At 36.0% G+C, this 18,856-nt stretch overlaps 1 protein-coding gene across 1 annotated transcript; it reads right to left on the bottom strand.

The window, feature by feature from the left end:
• Window positions 1-799: 799 nt before the first annotated feature.
• On the bottom strand, window positions 800-18,654 carry LOC140049983 (sodium- and chloride-dependent glycine transporter 1-like). Its single transcript, XM_072094961.1, has 14 exons — window positions 18,497-18,654; window positions 15,644-15,920; window positions 14,442-14,573; window positions 12,620-12,836; window positions 11,818-11,950; window positions 9,701-9,835; window positions 7,256-7,359; window positions 6,279-6,403; window positions 5,888-6,000; window positions 5,384-5,524; window positions 3,591-3,690; window positions 2,907-3,007; window positions 2,420-2,590; window positions 800-1,809 (listed from the first exon to the last, which is right to left on the bottom strand). The coding sequence occupies exons 1-14, from the start codon at window positions 18,500-18,502 to the stop codon at window positions 1,489-1,491; spliced, it is 2,076 nt and encodes a 691-aa protein (XP_071951062.1). The 5' UTR covers window positions 18,503-18,654; the 3' UTR covers window positions 800-1,488.
• Between the last annotated feature and the right edge of the window lie 202 nt (window positions 18,655-18,856).

Below are 18,856 nucleotides of genomic sequence, written 5' to 3'. Positions count from 1 at the left end.
TCAGAATGTTGAAAGGGTGACAGGGGGTCGCCTTATAGGTGCAAATTAATGTTTACCACGGTCATTATAAAATGATGATGTAGTACGTGTGTGGCGCGGCCGAGGTTTTCCAACTGTCAATTAACAATTTAGATAATGGACATTTGCCGCTGTTAATATAAAACAAGATCTGTTATGAGAAGGCAGTAATGGTTTATCTGTGGCTGCCACAAGATAAGTTCCACTCCCCCAGACACCGCGCGCCAGCACTGTTGGTATTTTTCACAGCCATAAGATCAAAGTGTTCTGTTGTTAGATGGCCTTCTTATGATGACAACGTCGTTTTATCTTCTTCTTCACTATCTCTAGTAGTGGGCTTACAGCATTTTATCACTAATTATATGTACAACGGGTTTCTATAAAATAAGACATCCGAGTATTCTTGCCAATTATCTTTTTGTTCAACCTCTTCACTTCCCTAACCAGCGTTCCAAACAAGCGAATTGACCAATCAAAGGCCTACTCCAACTGTTGCTTGTGATTGGTCAATTGGTTTGCGTTGCGGCTTACGTTCTTGCGTTGCATCCTAGTGAGAACTAAGCTTGTTGCTACCGATGATTAAGAATTAAAATAGAACTATTTATAATCAGCAATGAAAGTTTATTTTTCTTTTAGACAACAAAACAGAACATTTTTTCAATAATTTTTTGTTCAAATTTGCGTAATCTAAGATATTAATAAACTCAAAACTAAATTGGAAGAGATACAACAGGTATTTCAAATAGAAACCACGATAATACAACAACTGGTAAACATTGGATAACCGTACTGATGTTTTGTTTATTTTACGCATTACGCTGTAAACATATTTGATTTACATAAAATAAAATGGTTCTTTTTGTTTTAATTACCTGAAATTCAATTTATCTTACCTGAATACATTATAATATTTTAGATGTTCCGTGACGTATGTTTAACCTTTAACCTTGGGTAAACAAATAACAGTAAACGGAAATTCTTGTCATAATAATAATAAACTAATAATTTCACTTCTTTAAAAAGGTCGAATGAAAACCGATGTATTGACAAAAACGAATGTATCAGTTCAAAGTTTGTTGAACCTAAGACATTTTTCGCAAGCGAGTCGATTTGCGACGACAAAGGGTAAATTCATTATGAGCATGCGCAGAAGTTGCGACGTATGCATCATCTTCGCTGTCACCTCGACACAAATTATATTGTTTCTGTATCCAGACGACAACCAAAAAACACCGATTGACCTGACCTATTTTGTTTCAGTCGTCGCAAATCGAAAACTCCATTTTGTTTGATAGAGAAACGGCGGAAAAACAAATTTTCTTTAAAGTTTTCTTTAACAGCTGCATTTGAAAATATGGGTTTTACGAAATTAGAGCCTCTTAACTACCTTCATCAGCTGCTTTGAAAAAGTATTAATAAATTTGAAAATGTTTTTGTGCTGTCAGCAGCAAGATGGAAGATAAATAAAAGCTACAGAGCGCTTTCAATATCTGGATAAAGGCGTTCTTTTGGCTTGTAACGAGCGTGAATATCGTCCGTAAGGAACGATGCACCGACATCTCCCTGATCTTCTTTACCATCTATTTGTGTTCTTTCGTAGTGACTTTTGAGATTGAGCGCCAGTTCGGGATCATCGTTTGAATTCATCGACGACGAGTAGCTGTCATCTGCGCATGCGTTCAGACGATTTTCCGCTTCTTCTTGTTCGAGGATGTGATAGCCTGCTTCTTTGCGATGTTGCGCAAGAGCTGGTCCCCACAATGACTTATGCTTCATTGAATTTTTCAAGCGCTAAAATTAAACATGGATATTGCAATGTGTTAGTAATATTGTTGGTCGGAGAGATACTCGTTTTGCATTTACAGTATTAATTAACGCCTAACCATAACCTACACTCGACAGAAATTACAGTAGGACTAATATACTGTATAAGATTGTTCACCCTTTTTCTAGCCGATCATCGATACTGTATCTATAATTATCCAGAGTATCATGGGGAAATTATATACACAGTATCACATATGTACATATGTATTTAAGACAAAATGTATAAATAATCATGTTAGAAAAACAGTATCGCTTTTTGATGATGAACAACTCTAAAATGTATATAGGAAATGTTTTTTTTTTATTTTGTATCTATTATGTTGTGTTTATTGTTTATGTTTTATGTGTAAAAGGGTCCTGCGAAAACAGAAGTGTAATCTTCTCTATGCAGGATCCTTGCCATCATTTATGCTATGAAACTGTATTTATAAACGATGAGTAAATAAATGTGAATTGAATTGAATTGTATCACATGATATCTGTTTTATTGTCCATTACGAACACGGAATAACAAGGTATTTTACTAAATGCTTTGATTTTTTATTTCATATCTCAAACTCATATTCAGCCTTACCTCCATGACAGGTCCTTTTTCCTGAAACAGGTAGATAGCAGCATATATGATTACTGGTAAAATGGAACTGGCGGTCATCAGCCAGCCCAGTGCTTCTGCCCAAGCAGGGAAAACATAGTCCTCACCATATTTGGCTGGGTTGTAGGAGACGAATGTAAATATTATCACAAACTACGTAGAAAAAAGCGAGAAAACTAAATTGTTAAAACTAAATAAATGAAAAAGTACGTGTACAGTGGAGTAGCGTAGAGACCTGATGCCCTCTGGAGGCCTTGTGCGTTTTTAGGCTTTTTCGATCGTTTTTTCTTCTGGGCACTCAGGGGTCTCATACGCTCCATGCCCTGGGTTTCGCCAGTGAGCGCTCATAGACGTTACGCCATTGTACGTGTAGAATTCCTAATCCTTACAATTCCTAACAAATATAACATGTAGGCCTACTACTCGTCAAATATTACAGTACTTTCATGCAAAATGTAATGCATTTTACCATGAGAAGCGAAGGCGCTACAACCATCCAGCATATTTTCCAATAAAAACTGGGTCGAAATCCTAACATAGCGGTGATATCATGTAAATAACGTTCAACACCTGCAAGAAATGTTCAAAAAGTAGTATATTATGCGGAATGAATGAATTAACCTATATCCCGAACGGCGCCCCGTATTTCAAATCTTCGAACATTCTTTTGTCAAATATAATGATAATAATAATTAATTCTGAATAAGTAACAGTAAGTTCATAGTTTTGGACGAGTTACTGCTAGAGTATGTCACGTTTTATATACTACAGTATCTTGAAGTATAAAGTTCCCACTAGAGACGCAAGAACGTAAGGGCAACGTAAGTGATTTGACCAATCACAAACGATGGATCATGCACTTGCCTTGAGCGTACGCTTTTGCGTTGCTTAGAAATAGATACAGTACGTAAGATTTGTTTAGAAACGTCGCACAAGTACGTATTTATTACTGGTTTAACGTAAGGAATTGTATACAGATAGTTAATATAAAACCAGATGAAAATCTTTTTCGAAGTACACTTGTTCAACAATGGCGAGGTAAGGTAAATCGGTTTTGGTTTAAGCAGGGTTTTAAGAAAGATAATTTTACCAAATTTTGCATAACAGCGTGGATTAGTGTTTAGTATACTGCATACATTTATACTCTACTCACCATAGATATATGCGATAATAATACATTCCATAAATCCAAAGAGGAGTAATGTCAGGCCAGCAGAAAACGCGTTCATGAGAGTTAGAAGATAAATACCACCCTAGGGTAACAAAAACAACAATTATAAATAATGGGTAACAAAAAAGGATAAAAGAATGACATAAACTGGACAAGTTCTGTCTACACTATCAAACTAGTTTGACAAAAAGTGTGATGTTTCCAAATATAGTAGTAATATGCCCATATATGGTAGTGATATGACATCATCATTTCCATGGGCACATCGTATTTTTTTGTCACATAAAGGTTGATAGTGTTGACAGAGCTTTAGTAGAATTGACATTTTTGCGTTCAGTATTTGCTATCTGTAAAGTACAGTCATTCTGAAGTTAATTAAATCAACGTCGTCGTTATCGTTCTTGTGACGTTGTTTGTGGTGTTGTTTTGTTGTCAACTGCTTAAATAATGAAAACAAAGGTTTTTAATAGAAGTCACAGTAGGATGGTTAAGACTCAACTGATAGAACAGAAATACGGTAGGCCTAGACCATCTTCACAAGCAGCACACATAAATGAGGCATTTAGGCCAATTTATACAGACGAGCGGTAACGGTGGTAATAACAATAATAGAATCTGTGTTATTTCTTATGACAATTCACACACAAGGCGGAACGCAGACGGGCGGTTTTCGTTCAGGATAGATACAGATTACCGTGTACTGTGTACATTTGCCTTAATGCTTGGTTCCCACTAGGGGTTCCGACTAGGACGCAACGCAAGGACGTAACGCAACGCAAGCATGTGACAGTTCGAATAATCCATCGCTTGTGATTGGTCAAATCCCTGTTACGTCGTTGTGTTTGCGCGTCTTTGGTGGAAACCAAATATTAGTGAGGGAGAAGGAACTTTCCGCAATACAAGTTCGAATTTACGATTTTGGATCGGATTGTGCATGAAAACATCAGATGCATTAATACTTCAAAGTGTTCGTCGAAGAATTGAGACTGTATAGTGTCAGGAGAGGGTATACTGTATAACATGGTATAAAGTTTGCAGAAGATACGATACCGCATGCTGTTTATTGTCGCTAGACATGATACCGCTCTAAAAGCACTGTCTACAAATACTATGTGACAAAAATTTGACGTGCCCATATACTGCATGGACATGGTGATGTCATATCACTACCATATTTCGGCATATCACTACCATATATGAGCACATCACACTTTTTTTTTTGTCACTAGTTTGATAGAGCTTAAGGTAAATGTTCTAATAAGCATAACATTCATTATTGGAACTATTCCAATATAGGCTACGGTAAGTTATAGGATTGTTTACACATAGCCATAATCGTTAAATTAGTTAACCGACACGCTGCGGCGTATTAGTATGATAATGTAAACACAATTAGCTTTACCGATAAATACTCGTGGGATAACATTGCATACACAACAAGAACTGAATATCTAGATTTCTGCAGATTGAAAATGCTGTTCTCCTATAACATCCGATCGGTATATCATCATTACGTTATAGCCGATGTTAGCTGTAGATTTTTACAACTGTAACGATAGTACGGGGCGCAATTTGCGACGTTGACAAATAATTTTAATCCCAAATGGCGCCCCGTAGATAGCATATTGGTGTATTCATAGACATCGTAGCACTAAATTTAAAGAGATGGGGTTAACTTGATAGTGTAGACAGAGCTTTACATAGTCGTAAAGTACCGTACAGAAAACTGGGGACTGCAAAGTATCTTATAAAATGTTGAGAAGGTCATACCGTACCTGAGTTATGAGAGGCAATCCCAAAATGCATAGGAGGATGGAAGTCGCTAAGGTTATATAAGATTTGTACTTCCGAATGTTTTTAAACCGAGCTTCGAGGTCGTCAACAATACCGGTTATCACTGTTTCCAGCATGCACAACTGAAAATTAAAAACAGATTTAATCGTAAAAATCGAATCAATGGAAACAGTCACATTCTGCGACTTAGAAACTCTTTATGTGATTATTACGCAATACACTGTCCAAATGTAATGTTGTATTCAATGATTAATCACAGATTTTGGAGAGTAAAGCAGTTTAATAGACAGTGTATCGCGCAAATGCCGGCCTACAGCGTTTCACAAAATGGTTTACAAAGCTGAGCGTATGGTAGTATTTATTTTAGATTTATGCACGACACGTGATATATGAAATAGATTAATTAAATGTGTAATTGACAACTTTTATATATTATTATTATTATCCGAGTTGATGTTTGTCAATGAAATAAAAATATTTCAAACCATGCTTCCAAGTCCGAGTAGCAAGACCATGAAGAAAAACAAGATGGACCACATTGGCGAAATGGGCATTCTGGCGATGGCTTCGGGATAGGCTACGAATGCCAGTCCTGGACCTAAACAAACAAAATAGACAAAGATAATAGTATGCTAAAATTATGGAATTCTTTATTGACATAGTCAACAGTTCAATGTTGGCTTAGTGTGTTTGCTATCATTTGACTCTTCTTTGTCTTCCAAAGTGGCAACACATTTACGTCCTCCATAATGAAAAGCGTCATCTGCGCATGCCTAGCTAATGGGAATCGAGATGAATTGCCATCGATGCAGTATCTACCCTAAGCTCAGTCGCGACAGTGTTTTCATCCAAGTAGGTAGCTAGCTTTTTATGTACCTGAAACAACAACAGTCTCCACATCAACCCCTGCATCGTATGCCATAAACCCAATCACAGCAAATATTACAAATCCAGCAAAGATGCTCGTTCCGCAATTGACGATAGCAACAATGATTGCATCTCTGTAAAAAAAATTCAGAATAATCTTTACTCTAATGAGCTGAAGAAGTTTTATTTGGAAGACGATTATTTCAAGATATTGAGTATCTTTCGAGTCTGTATTTGCTATATGTCGTATGCACTACTATTACTATTGTTTAGAGGTTTGCAAGGCAAATAAAACAGTATTAGCAATAGCAAAAAAAGAAAGTATGATTTTGAATGTTGCGGTACAACCCGGACCCTTTTCTGAAGTAGACGAATTCTTCAAAACCTAACCTTAACATTTTATACTTATCATCTACATATAACGCAATGTACATATTATTGTTTTTCACGATGTATTGATTGATCAAACTTAATCCTTCAGGATCCGCACCGGAATTCGTACAATCAAGGCCATATTCGGGATGTCCAGGCGCGGCCTACACTGGAAATCCTAGTACCGTACTACATTTAAAATCAATTAATATTTAATATATCATTAATGTTTCAGTATACGTATAGGATATCCCCCCTAGGATAGGATAGGTCAACCCTTCCTTTTTTATATTTTTTTTTTCTGGAAGCCTAGGCGTAAAGTTTTTAAACTTATATATGTTTTCTTCCACCACACATACTATGTTTTTTATTGGTTATTATCACAAGTATTTATATAATTATTATTTTATGTATTTTTTTTAGAACATTTATTGAATATTTATTTATTGAATATTGAATAAACAAATCAAAGATATACGGTTCCAGGGTTGTGATCGTGCGAACAGTTTAACCCAAAATTAACTTAGGTAGGATGGTTTTGTTTGTAGCGAGTATATTCCACCAGGGCAGGCCGTGCACTCTACCTAAGTGCCATTCCAGTATTTTAACGCTACCTGTGGCAGTTGTTATGCCATTTGTTATAACTTGACAGAGTATGTAGACAACCAAATCCAGCGCCAAGCGAGTAAAATATTTGAACTGCAGCATCTTGCCAAACCTGTGTAAGAAGAATAAATCACATTGAAAAGTAATTACATGATTAGTATATATAAGAAGCTTAAGCGGCCCTTGACTTGCTTAACGGTAGATGTAATTGCACAGTGCACATCTCGTCAACAGATGTTCATTCCAGTGTATTAGTTAGGGACGAAAATCAGCACCAAACCTCAACAAAATTATTTACAAAGCGATTTTTGCAGGAAACCCTTCATATGAACCTAAAACACGACAAAAAAAGGTTCTAAGGTTTTGGCCAATGGGAAACTTGTTTATGGCACTTTTTTTCAGAATGGCCGCTTACAACTATAATAACTATCTACGAAAGCCGTTCGGAACAAACTACTTTAATTCGTGGTAATGTAGTGTGTATGCCTATATTGATGAACTAATATGAGTTTTATTGAATGAATACACAACGGTTTGTTTTATATAACAAACACAAGTAAAATTTTGTTTGAATTAAACAAATACCAGTATTTCGGTTCAGTCGAAACCCACAGCTTCATTGGAAAAAACTATTTAGGCAATGAATAAAACCATTATTGAATATCAATGTTTTTTTTGTTTTTTGAGCGGATTTTACCATGTTGCGTGGTACATAATCAGATGACAAGGGTATGTATTACCTTAAAGGACAACTTGACCGAGAACCATATTTTAACAACGTATTAGGGATGACATATACAGTAATTTCAAAATATTCAGCCGTACAGCCGTCGCCGTAAATTGATGTGACGTCACAAGTGCAGGCAAAATCTACCTCATGAGTTTTCACTGTTGTTAACATACAAGAGATAGTTAGGCCTACCGTCACTTCAATTGTTATTTTGACCTGTCCTAGGCTTTCACATTACATATTTACATTTACAACATTAGTCCTACACACCAATTCGACACGACTTCTATTCAACTACAAATGGTATTAATGAAAATAAGCCTTTTGTGATTGACAAGTTTTAGTTGGGAAACTTTAAATTAGTACAGGTCGGCAAATGTATTTTATTATACTTTGTGGATGATGTGCATCATTTTCGGTCCGTTTTGACGGATGCAGTGTTTATATACGGTGACACGTGATCTACTTTTCCTGTATGTTTGTAAAGATAACTCAAGAAAAGTGACAAAAATGATTGAAGAGCAAAAATGATAAAAAATACCAATTGATTCAGGGATCATCTTCCGGTTGTTTTGGAACGTAGACTTCGAGTAATAATTGACATTTGACACAGTGAAAACAACAATACGGTGTACTATTTGGTAAACCTTGATTCCCGCTTATAGTACACGTAACGTCTGCGCAAACTAATGTGATTTGCAACAAAAGCTCCACACTAAACTAGGTTCCAGACGGAGTCATTTTGACTTAATATTAGTAAAAAGATTTTGGCACATGTGGCGTTTCATAAGTATACTACTTGAGTTTGTAAACGAAACAAATCAAAGTGTCGACTGGTACTAACATAAAAAATACAATAAATACAAACTTGGAGCAAGTCTAGTTTAACATTAACTTACTGCAGTTTAAAAGGTGTGCGCTGATATATGGGGATGTTCAACAGTTGTCTAGTGGAGCAAACGTTTGCGCAGTAGTCCAGGTTGCGCAATTAATGTAAATCAAGATCCAAAAATGAATACTCCTCGTTCGTTTTATACCACGAGCTCATTTGTAGCCAAAGCCTCTTCATGGGAAAATAAAAACCATTTTTGGTTTATTCCTTCAGGTATACGTTACATAAAATATGAACACATTTGACAGCGTTAGTTATTGCTTTTGGGATGTTGTTTTGTGTGTAGCATATTGTTTTCAAACATATACTGTAAAAACATGGAAATGCAGTCCCATGATACGTAACATTAAATCACACAATAAATACAGAAACACAGCACGGATTGAAATTCGGTCAATATCATTATGTAGGCCAGAGGTTATTGGTTCTTGAAAAAATGTAGTTGTTGCAACCTAGGGAGGCGAGTGGAGGTTATTATGTGACTGCTTACATTTTTAGTGCACTGTTGGGGAAAAGATTGCCTTACAGTACGCCAAATATAACTAGGTATGATTCACAATACTACAATAAATGACGATTTTATTTCTATTGCATTGCGACGCGTAGTATGGTTACCGTACTGAAAAACACCCTCATTCACCCCCAATATTTCAACGTATTGTGGCCCGTGGCGTGTTGAGTCTTAGATAGGTAGGGCTAGCTTGGAATCTGGCTATGTAAAAATAGAGCTGTTGTATCAGAAGCATTCGAGATATTACTACAGAATATTAATTCTCGGTGCTGATTGGCTGATCAGTAACGTAATTAATCTGTTGTGGCATTTAAACTAACCTTTGAAGTTTTAAGTTTAGACCATTCTGGTTTGATATAAAACTTCACTCCATCTATGGCTCCAGGTAAAGTCATCCCTCGAATGAAAAGCGATAACAACACGAGGTACGGGAACGTTGCCGTCAGATACACAACCTGCACAACAAAAATAGATTATGTACAAACAAAACTGTCGTGTAAACGGTAGGGATGAGGAATCTCCGATAGTGAAAAAAGTCTCTTTCAGTAATCTACGTCTAAACTGATCCCGAATTCGTTATATGTGTTAGTATGAACAGAAACTCATTTCGATTTCCGTAGAAAACGTACGACTACGCGGGTGCACATAGCGTCCGAAAAAACTTAATGTAGCCCTGAGTTTTCTTTTCCGGACACCAATGGGAACGTAGCTTTATACTCTCCATTAGGGCCTATTCCTGTCTGATTTCATTCCAACTTTCAACCTCAAAAAAATGTTCAGATCATAAAATCAATTTGAGCCAAGTACGTAATTTTAAGAACAACTTTCGCACGTTTTCGCTTTGAGGTAATCTAGTGGAGGTACAGTACCTACTCTCAGACACGCTTTGAGGTCATCTAGTAGAGGTACGTACCTACTCTCAGACCCGTACGCTTTGAGGTCGTTACACTTCAAAACATGAACGCATTACCAAATTTGCTCAAACACTCGTAAACGTTTTTGGGAACAGCCATTTGATTTTTGCATAATGCGGGTCGCTTGAGGCTCTATTCTCTAAGTTTGCATAAAACTTTTGAATTATCTTATAATGTAGAAGTGCACGTCGTTAAGTGTCTACTTAAAGCTTGGTTCCCACTAGAACGTAACGCAAGGACGTAAACGCAACGCAAGTGAATTGACCAATCACAAGCGATGGCTTAATCGCTTGTGATTGCTAACTGTCTATTATAACTTCGCTTGTCGTTGGTTAAAACGCTTGCGTTGCGTTTACGTCCTTGCGTTACGTTCTAGTGGGAACCAAGCTTTAGTAACGATGATGACCCCAAATACATCGATCAAATGCGTTGCGTCATCTTATGACGTAACCTTCTCTACATCTTGACCCTACCATGTAATGGGTATCAAATGACCCAAGTAACTATGGCTACATCACTGCTTATTGGTCAATACCCTAGTGTCCATAATTTCATTACAGTATGTAAATATTTATATTGTGTACACTTAAGGGCTGCGACTCGGATGTTACGACCGACCGACAAAATGTTGCCTTGATTGCATTTTACTTGAGTCTGTGTTTTTAGTCAGCTGCATAAATTAGCTCTCGCGCGCATTTATTACAGATTGACCTGGATAAATAAACAAATATTGACCTGGATAAATAAACAAATATTGGGGTTAGCATAGGAGGATACAAGCCTTGTCAAAACAAACTTGATGATTGTGATTTCTGCATACCTGCTTTAAAAAAAATGAAATTATATACTACATGTCTAAAATCATAATCAAACTTATTATTTCAGTTTAAATAAAAAGGCCTTATAATCTACCAACTTTATTCTATTACTGCAGTAGTACAACTATCATGGTTCACTGTATGTCTGTCTATTCATAGTTTTACATATACATTCTTTTTAGTAAGACATAAAACATTCATGTAGGCCTATTGCAAAAATAGAACAAAAGAAATAATCATATCGGGCCGATTTCATTTTCATTCAGGGAGGATACCATTTTCAATATAGCACGTCTATATTAAAATCAAACTGTCCACATGTATTGGACAATATTTTTTAATCAATTAAATTTATTATTATTTTAATAAATACCAAATAGCCTGTGTTCTTGTCGGAGTAATCTACTCATAAAATTGCATCATTTACGGAACCAAAAACAAACAAAGGACCTTTCTTAAAATTCCAAAACAAAGAAACACAAAGACAATTGCGCATGTCCCAAACTTCAAGAGACATTGGATTGGAGTACGTAAATTAAATATAGGTCATTTGGCGAATACAGTTGTAGACATGATATTGACCCTTGACATTAGTCACAGCTATTTCCTGCAAATACCAGAACGTAAACATGACTTTATAACACTATAAATCACTACATTTTCTACCACCAAGATAGTCAATGAAATTACGTTAGGACTGCTTACCTTTCCTGATGTCTTGATGCCTTTAGCCAGGCTAAGAAAGACGATTGTCCAGGCCAGGACCAGGCAGATGGCCAGTTCCCATCGTATTTCGCCGATTTCCCCAATGCCATCACTTATGCCCAATACACGATTACTGAAAAATATTATCGTGAATAGGCCTAGATGCTTTCAAATCAACGAAAGTAGGCGACCTATTTAGAAAATCCCTAGTGATATGCCTATGTGAATATAAAAGAAAAATAATGCTTTCGATCAACACGGCATTTCAAAGCTTGGTTCCCACTAGACGCCGCAATGCAAGCGAATTGACCAATCACAAGCGACAGTTGAACCGTAACCATCGGTTGTGATTAGTCATTCGCTTGTGTTGCGGCTTACGTAATAGCGTTGCGTCCTAATGGGGACCAAGCTTAATAAAGGCTATAGTGTTTCTACAAGAAAACATGCAAGCCCCCTTGATTAAAAAAGGCGCAACGGAAGTGAGTTGACCAATCACAAGAGACAGTTCAGACGATCCATCTTTACATCCTTGCGTTGAGCCTCTAGTGGAAATCAAACATTAAGCTCATTAGAGACGTAACGCAAGGAAGTAGAGGCAACAACGCGTGTGATTGGTCAAATCGTTGCGCTTACGTAGGAATTAGGGATGTATCCTGTCAAACAATGCCCTTTGTTCATTTTCACTGAATTTTTCATGTGTATTCACTGAGGAGTTTCCCAATAGAAGGGTTCCACTACAGACGTTCATTTTGACACAAACGAAACGCGGGAAACCAGACAATAAAACAGTATGCCTACTTACTCAAAGTATTCTTGGCTTGGTCGAGAATGACCCGACGTGAAATTAGTTACGTTATGTCTTGAGTCTACGCAGTTATACGTATTCCAGTTGTGCGTGCAATCAGCCCACGGAAGGACACGCGTAAAGGAGAAATAGAGGTAGTGTAGAGTATATGCTATGATAACATTGTAGTAAATACAACAGAACATGGACATCACTAACATGCCGTAACCCATTCCTGAAGAGAAAGTATCAATGTTAAGGATCATCATCAACATTATTCTACTGTAACTACGTTTTGTAAATAATTTAGGAAACCCGTACGTAGAGAGCGCTTTGGATTTTGCGACGCTCTATGGCCTAGAACTTATGACGTCATATAGAGGTACTCACAGATCGATTTTGGTTATTTTTGTTATTTTGGTTATTTTTTCGGACCCACTTTGGTCGATTATATGTCTATACTAGACTTGCCCCAGTCTGTAGTTAGTTCGAAGCTTTTCGATTTTTGTTTGGAGTTTACAAGCTCAAGTAGTATACGTATGAAACGCCATATGTGCCAAAATATTTATCTATTTATTAATATTAAGTCAAAACTCCGTCTGAAACCCTGACTAATCGCATACATGCGCATTCGACTTCGAGAGCTGGAAGACGACAACGACAAATGAAGTAGGCTAATGAATAAATTATACAAGACCTAGCTCCTTTGAAGAGATTTTCTCCTCAAGTCCTGTTGAGGTTGCTATACAAACAACGGCTGCGATTCCTTGTTATTTTTCCCGGTTTACCCCTTATACATACTAACATACATTTCACCTTTTAACTAGGTGATGATGCTTGGATGTTAGCAAGATAAAAATTTCATATCCAATCAAAAAATCTAATTCCGGTTCAAACTTAAGCCAATCCTGTTATCAGGTGCAGTATTGCAGGAAACAGACAGTTCAATCGTACAATGTAACTCTTTCTTATTTATGCAAACAGATAAAATAAATCCGTATTCTATCTTGACCGAAACAACAGAAATTTAAGAACAAAAAAACGTTTTATCGCGTTAATGTTATCGATTGTTTATTGAAGCAAACAACGACGAGTGTTCACAAATACATAGATTGGAACTGTCAAATTAATGAACTCATTAGCGTAATAATTACACACACGGTTCAACTGAGATTCTTCCACTGTCATCGTCTGTCATCTTCTTAACGCTTATCTTTGTTTTCTTCGCCGTTGTGTCTGTTTTCTTCACCGTTTGTGTCTCTTTTCATTAAAATAGATCCATAATAAGACACTTCATGGACCAAAGGAACTGTGCCCTTTATTATATATGGGTGTGCTTTGAATATTAAGCTATACACTATCAAACTTGATGTGACACAAAATGGTGATATGCACAAATATGGTAGTGATATGCACAAATATAGTAGTGATATGACATCATCATGTCCATATATGGGCACGCACATCACATCAAGTTTGATAGTGTAGACAGAGCTTTAGTTGGCCGTGTAGTGTTAAAATATAATATGCTATAGCCTACATTTTCCTTGGTTCGTTTTACAACAAACTCGGTGTCCAAACAGGAGGTGTTTTATTCTACCATAGCATGAGATACCTTATTTCCAATATTGTTGTTTTCAAGTGGATGCAAAACATTGTGTATTGCCCTAGAATTTTAGTTCGCTAGGCCTAAAGCGACCATATTGTATCGCTCCCTTCACACCACACATTTCCCGAATCCATAATCCGCTTAAAGCAATCATTTTCGGGTTTTTTTGTGATATAGAATTATACATTTGAATCAGAAAAACGTACGTATCGTATGGATGTAACTTCTTACCTTTGAAAAGAGGACAGATTCGCCATACATTGACACAGCCAACACTAGCAAACTGACCAATACTTAACTCCAGGAAGAACAATGGCAAGCCAGCAAGGCAGAGTATGATCACGTATGGAATAAGAAATGCACCTAACAACAAAACGCACGATACGGTAAACATTCTTTGATAAAATGAATATAGGCATATACTATTATTAAATAAAGAGAATGGATAAGAACACTGCGATGGTTGATTGGGGAGATGAACTGAGAGAGACGGTGGACTTGGAGATGGCATTGTGTGAGAACACATTAACTTAGGGTGTATGCTAAAATGAATATGCTAAAATACGAATTGTGTTAAGAAATGTATGCTAAAATGAATATGTTAAGAAATAAATATGATAGAATATTATTATTAAGTGAATGCGTAATAACTTAACAATAACATTTAAAGAGATGTACCTACCGTATATGTTAAATTATGAATATTATGAAATGAATATGTTTTAGTAATAAAAGAAAAAAAAAATTAGGGTACACTTTGGGACCCAACAAAATGTCCCTTTATTGGCTACTCGTTCGTTTCACACGGGAAACTCTCCTCTTTAGTCTTAAGACTTATATTGGGTATCCCTTAAAGGAGACGGTTTACTGTATAAAATGTTTGAACATTAGAAAGTACTACTTATCATTGTTTGGGCAAAAGGCCCATTTACACTAGGACGATAACGATCGACGATAAATAGATAAATATGCATTTTCTATACATAAGACAAACAAGATTCCATCCTATAACTATAGGATAGGGCCATCTATGCTTTTATGAAAATTATATTTTCACACGTCCAATCAAATGACGTCATGATTGATAAGAGCAATAATATCGTGAAAATACAAGGACTTTATTGTTTTAATTCATCATTACGTCATTTGATTGGGTTTAAAAAAATATTATTCTTATCAAAGACGGCATAAATGATTCTCTTATACCTTTCTTTCCTTTATTTCATGTAAGAAAAATGCATGCAATAAAGCAAACATTTAGCGATGTGATCCATCGATATAATTATTCGGAAATAAACGGTTTATTCGACGCTATGCAGCAGAAACAGACCCTACTTATCTATTTATCGTCCTAGTGTAAATGGGCCTTTTGGCTTTGTATTGATTTTTCGAAACCGAATCGATTAAACCAAAAATGATCGCACAATACATACCTCCTCCATTCTCGTAACACAAAAATGGAAACCGCCAAACGTTGCCGAGTCCCACGGCGTAACTTATACAGGAGAGAATAAAGTCCAGTTTGCCGCTCCAAGTACCGCGAGCGTCGTTTTCATCCGGCGTCGTTACCGCCACAATTTCTACCACCGATGTTCTCTTCAGAGGTACACTTTCCGACGACAATTTTGCATCTTTGCTATGTAGTTTGGTTCCGTTCATTCCCCTGTTATTTTGCTGCTTGTTTGAAGCTTCCATATTAACAGTATTACTCTGAAAAAGCAACGTTAAATCTAAGAATCCTAACACGACGTACGTGGTTAAGAATATTATCAAAACCAAATTTCAATCCATACTGACATACATCTGACAACAAAAATAGACAGATGCGCGTACCTATCACTAACTTGAAAGACCTTATGAAACAAAATACATCTTGTGTTCCAAATACAACACACCTATCACTCGCATTCCACAGGCAAACAGGGCATTTTAGCCTACCATCAAGACTAGCTAATACTGTACTATAATGTAGAATAAGAAACACGCAGCAAAGTTGAAATAATATTTATGTAAGAGGATTCACAGGCTCTTGTCAAAGGGATGCAGTTCCCTTTCGTGTTTCCTGCCACTTACTTTGTAGTTTGTTTGTTTGTTGTTTGTTGTTTTGATTGGCAATAAAGAATGAGAATAAGAACAAAGTAAAATTGAGGCCTTCAAAAACTTCCATAATATTGTATATTAATTAAAAATTATTTCATAAACCCGAAACAACAAAATACTAATTCCATACAATGTTTATTATGTGGGTGTGGGGCCCGGTGAGTGATGTTCAAAATATATTATTATAAATGACGTTTTCCCTTTTTCTAAATCGGCTATAAATCAAATAGGCGCCGCTTAGAACGCAGGAATCGGAAACTCGGCCGTTTCGATGTGAAAGTAAAGGTTGCTGATAATAATGATATAGGCCTACATTAACAACAACACCTCCTAAATAATATTATTATTATGTTCCATGCATACGGGCCTGTATGGGTAGGCTCCATCGAAAAAAAAAACTACATTTCTAGGCTGAACATTAATGCTGCGAGTAACTTGATATCGTTAATATTTAACAGTGTAGCAGTTATATATTTATCTGAATGAATTAAATTATCCATTCATTTTCTCTTGACAACCTGTTAACTGAAATACAATTGGATTACGAGACGCAAATTATTGACTTCATTATTCTTGGCACAACATGTTTACGACAGGTGTTAAAACAGGTATATAGCTGAGCTCCATTCCACTTTCAATTGGATGACCTCGGAAATATACCCATACAACCAGTTTGATTTCCTATGGGAAAACATCGTATTCTCTCTTTATTTTCTAGCTGTGCAGCGTTTATTACCGCGCACAATAGAGCTATTTTGCAGCCCTAGGGTTGTAAATGAAGCGTTTAAAATAGTAGAATGTTAAGAATTTTCCAGGCGCCAACTTGGAGTTGATTTTTGTCGATATGAATAGTGAAATAGAGAAAACATTAGTCCCAATGGGAGTTGAGTCCTCGGACTATTTTGATATATTTGATAATTCACTATATTACATAGGCGCCCTACATTCAAAAAGATTTGCCAAAACTATTCCACTAATCGTGTTTATAGTTTATATCTTTGGAGATTTCATTAGATAAAGGATGGATGGTAACCAGGGAGTAGCGACTCCCGTTGTATCGAACTGACTGAAGTAGCGCTTTCTCAGCTACAAATAATCTACAACTCACTGAATGTTTATAGGATAAATACATGGCTTGAGGAGAGTCGTCACTAAGGTATGGTTAAAGACAACGAAAGGATAATTCAACACGAAAATGTTGACGTATTATATATTCGGGAAAATCTGTGTGGGGCTCTTTATAATGTCAAAAACATACAATGTTCATATAATATTATGAGTTCAGCCTTGAGCAAGGGTTAACGTACGTTCATACCCACGGGGTAAAAACAGACGGTAAACCAATTATTACCAAAGTCAATTGGTTTTTACTGGGCCTAGAATAACAATGTTATTTTATATTTTTGAATCAAGCGTCCATCCATTTTCAACCCATCCGTAAGTTCTCAAATTTAGAAACCTGGAGATATTTATAAAATATTCAGTTTCAGAATAAAAAAGAGTAAAGAATAACGATGCAGTACTTGGGTGGTTTATTGATTGGCCAACAAATCAAACGTTCGCCATAAGGTCTCTTCGTTTCATTGCACACGTCAAAGTATTACCAGATGACAACAATTTTTTTTTTTTTTTTTTTTTGTTATTTACTAGATGAGAAATATTTGAATACGTTTAAGCACGTATAAGTCATGCAACCAACTATCAAAGATGGGTAATTGCTTTGTCTACATTATCAAACAAGTTTGACAAAAACAGTGTGATATGCTTAAATATGGTAGTGTAGTGATATGACATCATCATGTCTATATGGGCATTTCTTTTTTGTCACATGTTCAAATGTGTAGACAGAGCTTAACACTAAATAACGAAAAAATAAAAGAGCATTTAGTTAGGGATTAAACAAAATTCATGAATAAAATGGCAATAAATCAAATACAAATAAATATATATTATTATATATATATGTGAATATTAAATACATATCAAATGAATAAAATGCAATAGTTTTTATTGGTCCATTTCAAACAGAAACATAAAAAAATGTTCATAAAATACAAGACTGCCCTGGCTGGCAACTAGGTTTAGTAGCTCAGATAGATAACTTGCTTGCAAATCGTTTTATATGTAATCTAGGCATAAAAATAATTACAGATTCATTAAAATATGTATCAAAATTGCAAACTTACCTCCATTATTCTGCTTTCTTGGTTGCTTAGTTAAAATTGATGAAAAAATAACATTTTAAAAGAACAGAATATGGGATTTCACCTCAACAACAGGTAAGATGAGGCACGACGGCAAACAGAACTCGGACAACAAGAGAGATCTTAAAACATTGACGACGTATTTTATTACCGTAACTAGACCCCTCCAGGTCGTGTTATGGATTAACTGTGCTACTTATATTGAGGGCGCGAGTCTGCAAATTTGGACGCCTGTGTATTGTAGTACAACCTTAATAGGACAAGGTCTATAATAATAGATTGATATTAATAATTATGTTATAAAAATTGAAAGTGCAGAATGAATGAATTTTAGTTCTCGTC

This window comes from Antedon mediterranea, chromosome 5 (genome assembly GCF_964355755.1).
Source record: "Antedon mediterranea chromosome 5, ecAntMedi1.1, whole genome shotgun sequence".
NCBI lineage: Eukaryota > Metazoa > Echinodermata > Crinoidea > Comatulida > Antedonidae > Antedon > Antedon mediterranea.
This window is presented reverse-complemented; position numbering and strand designations above follow the sequence as displayed.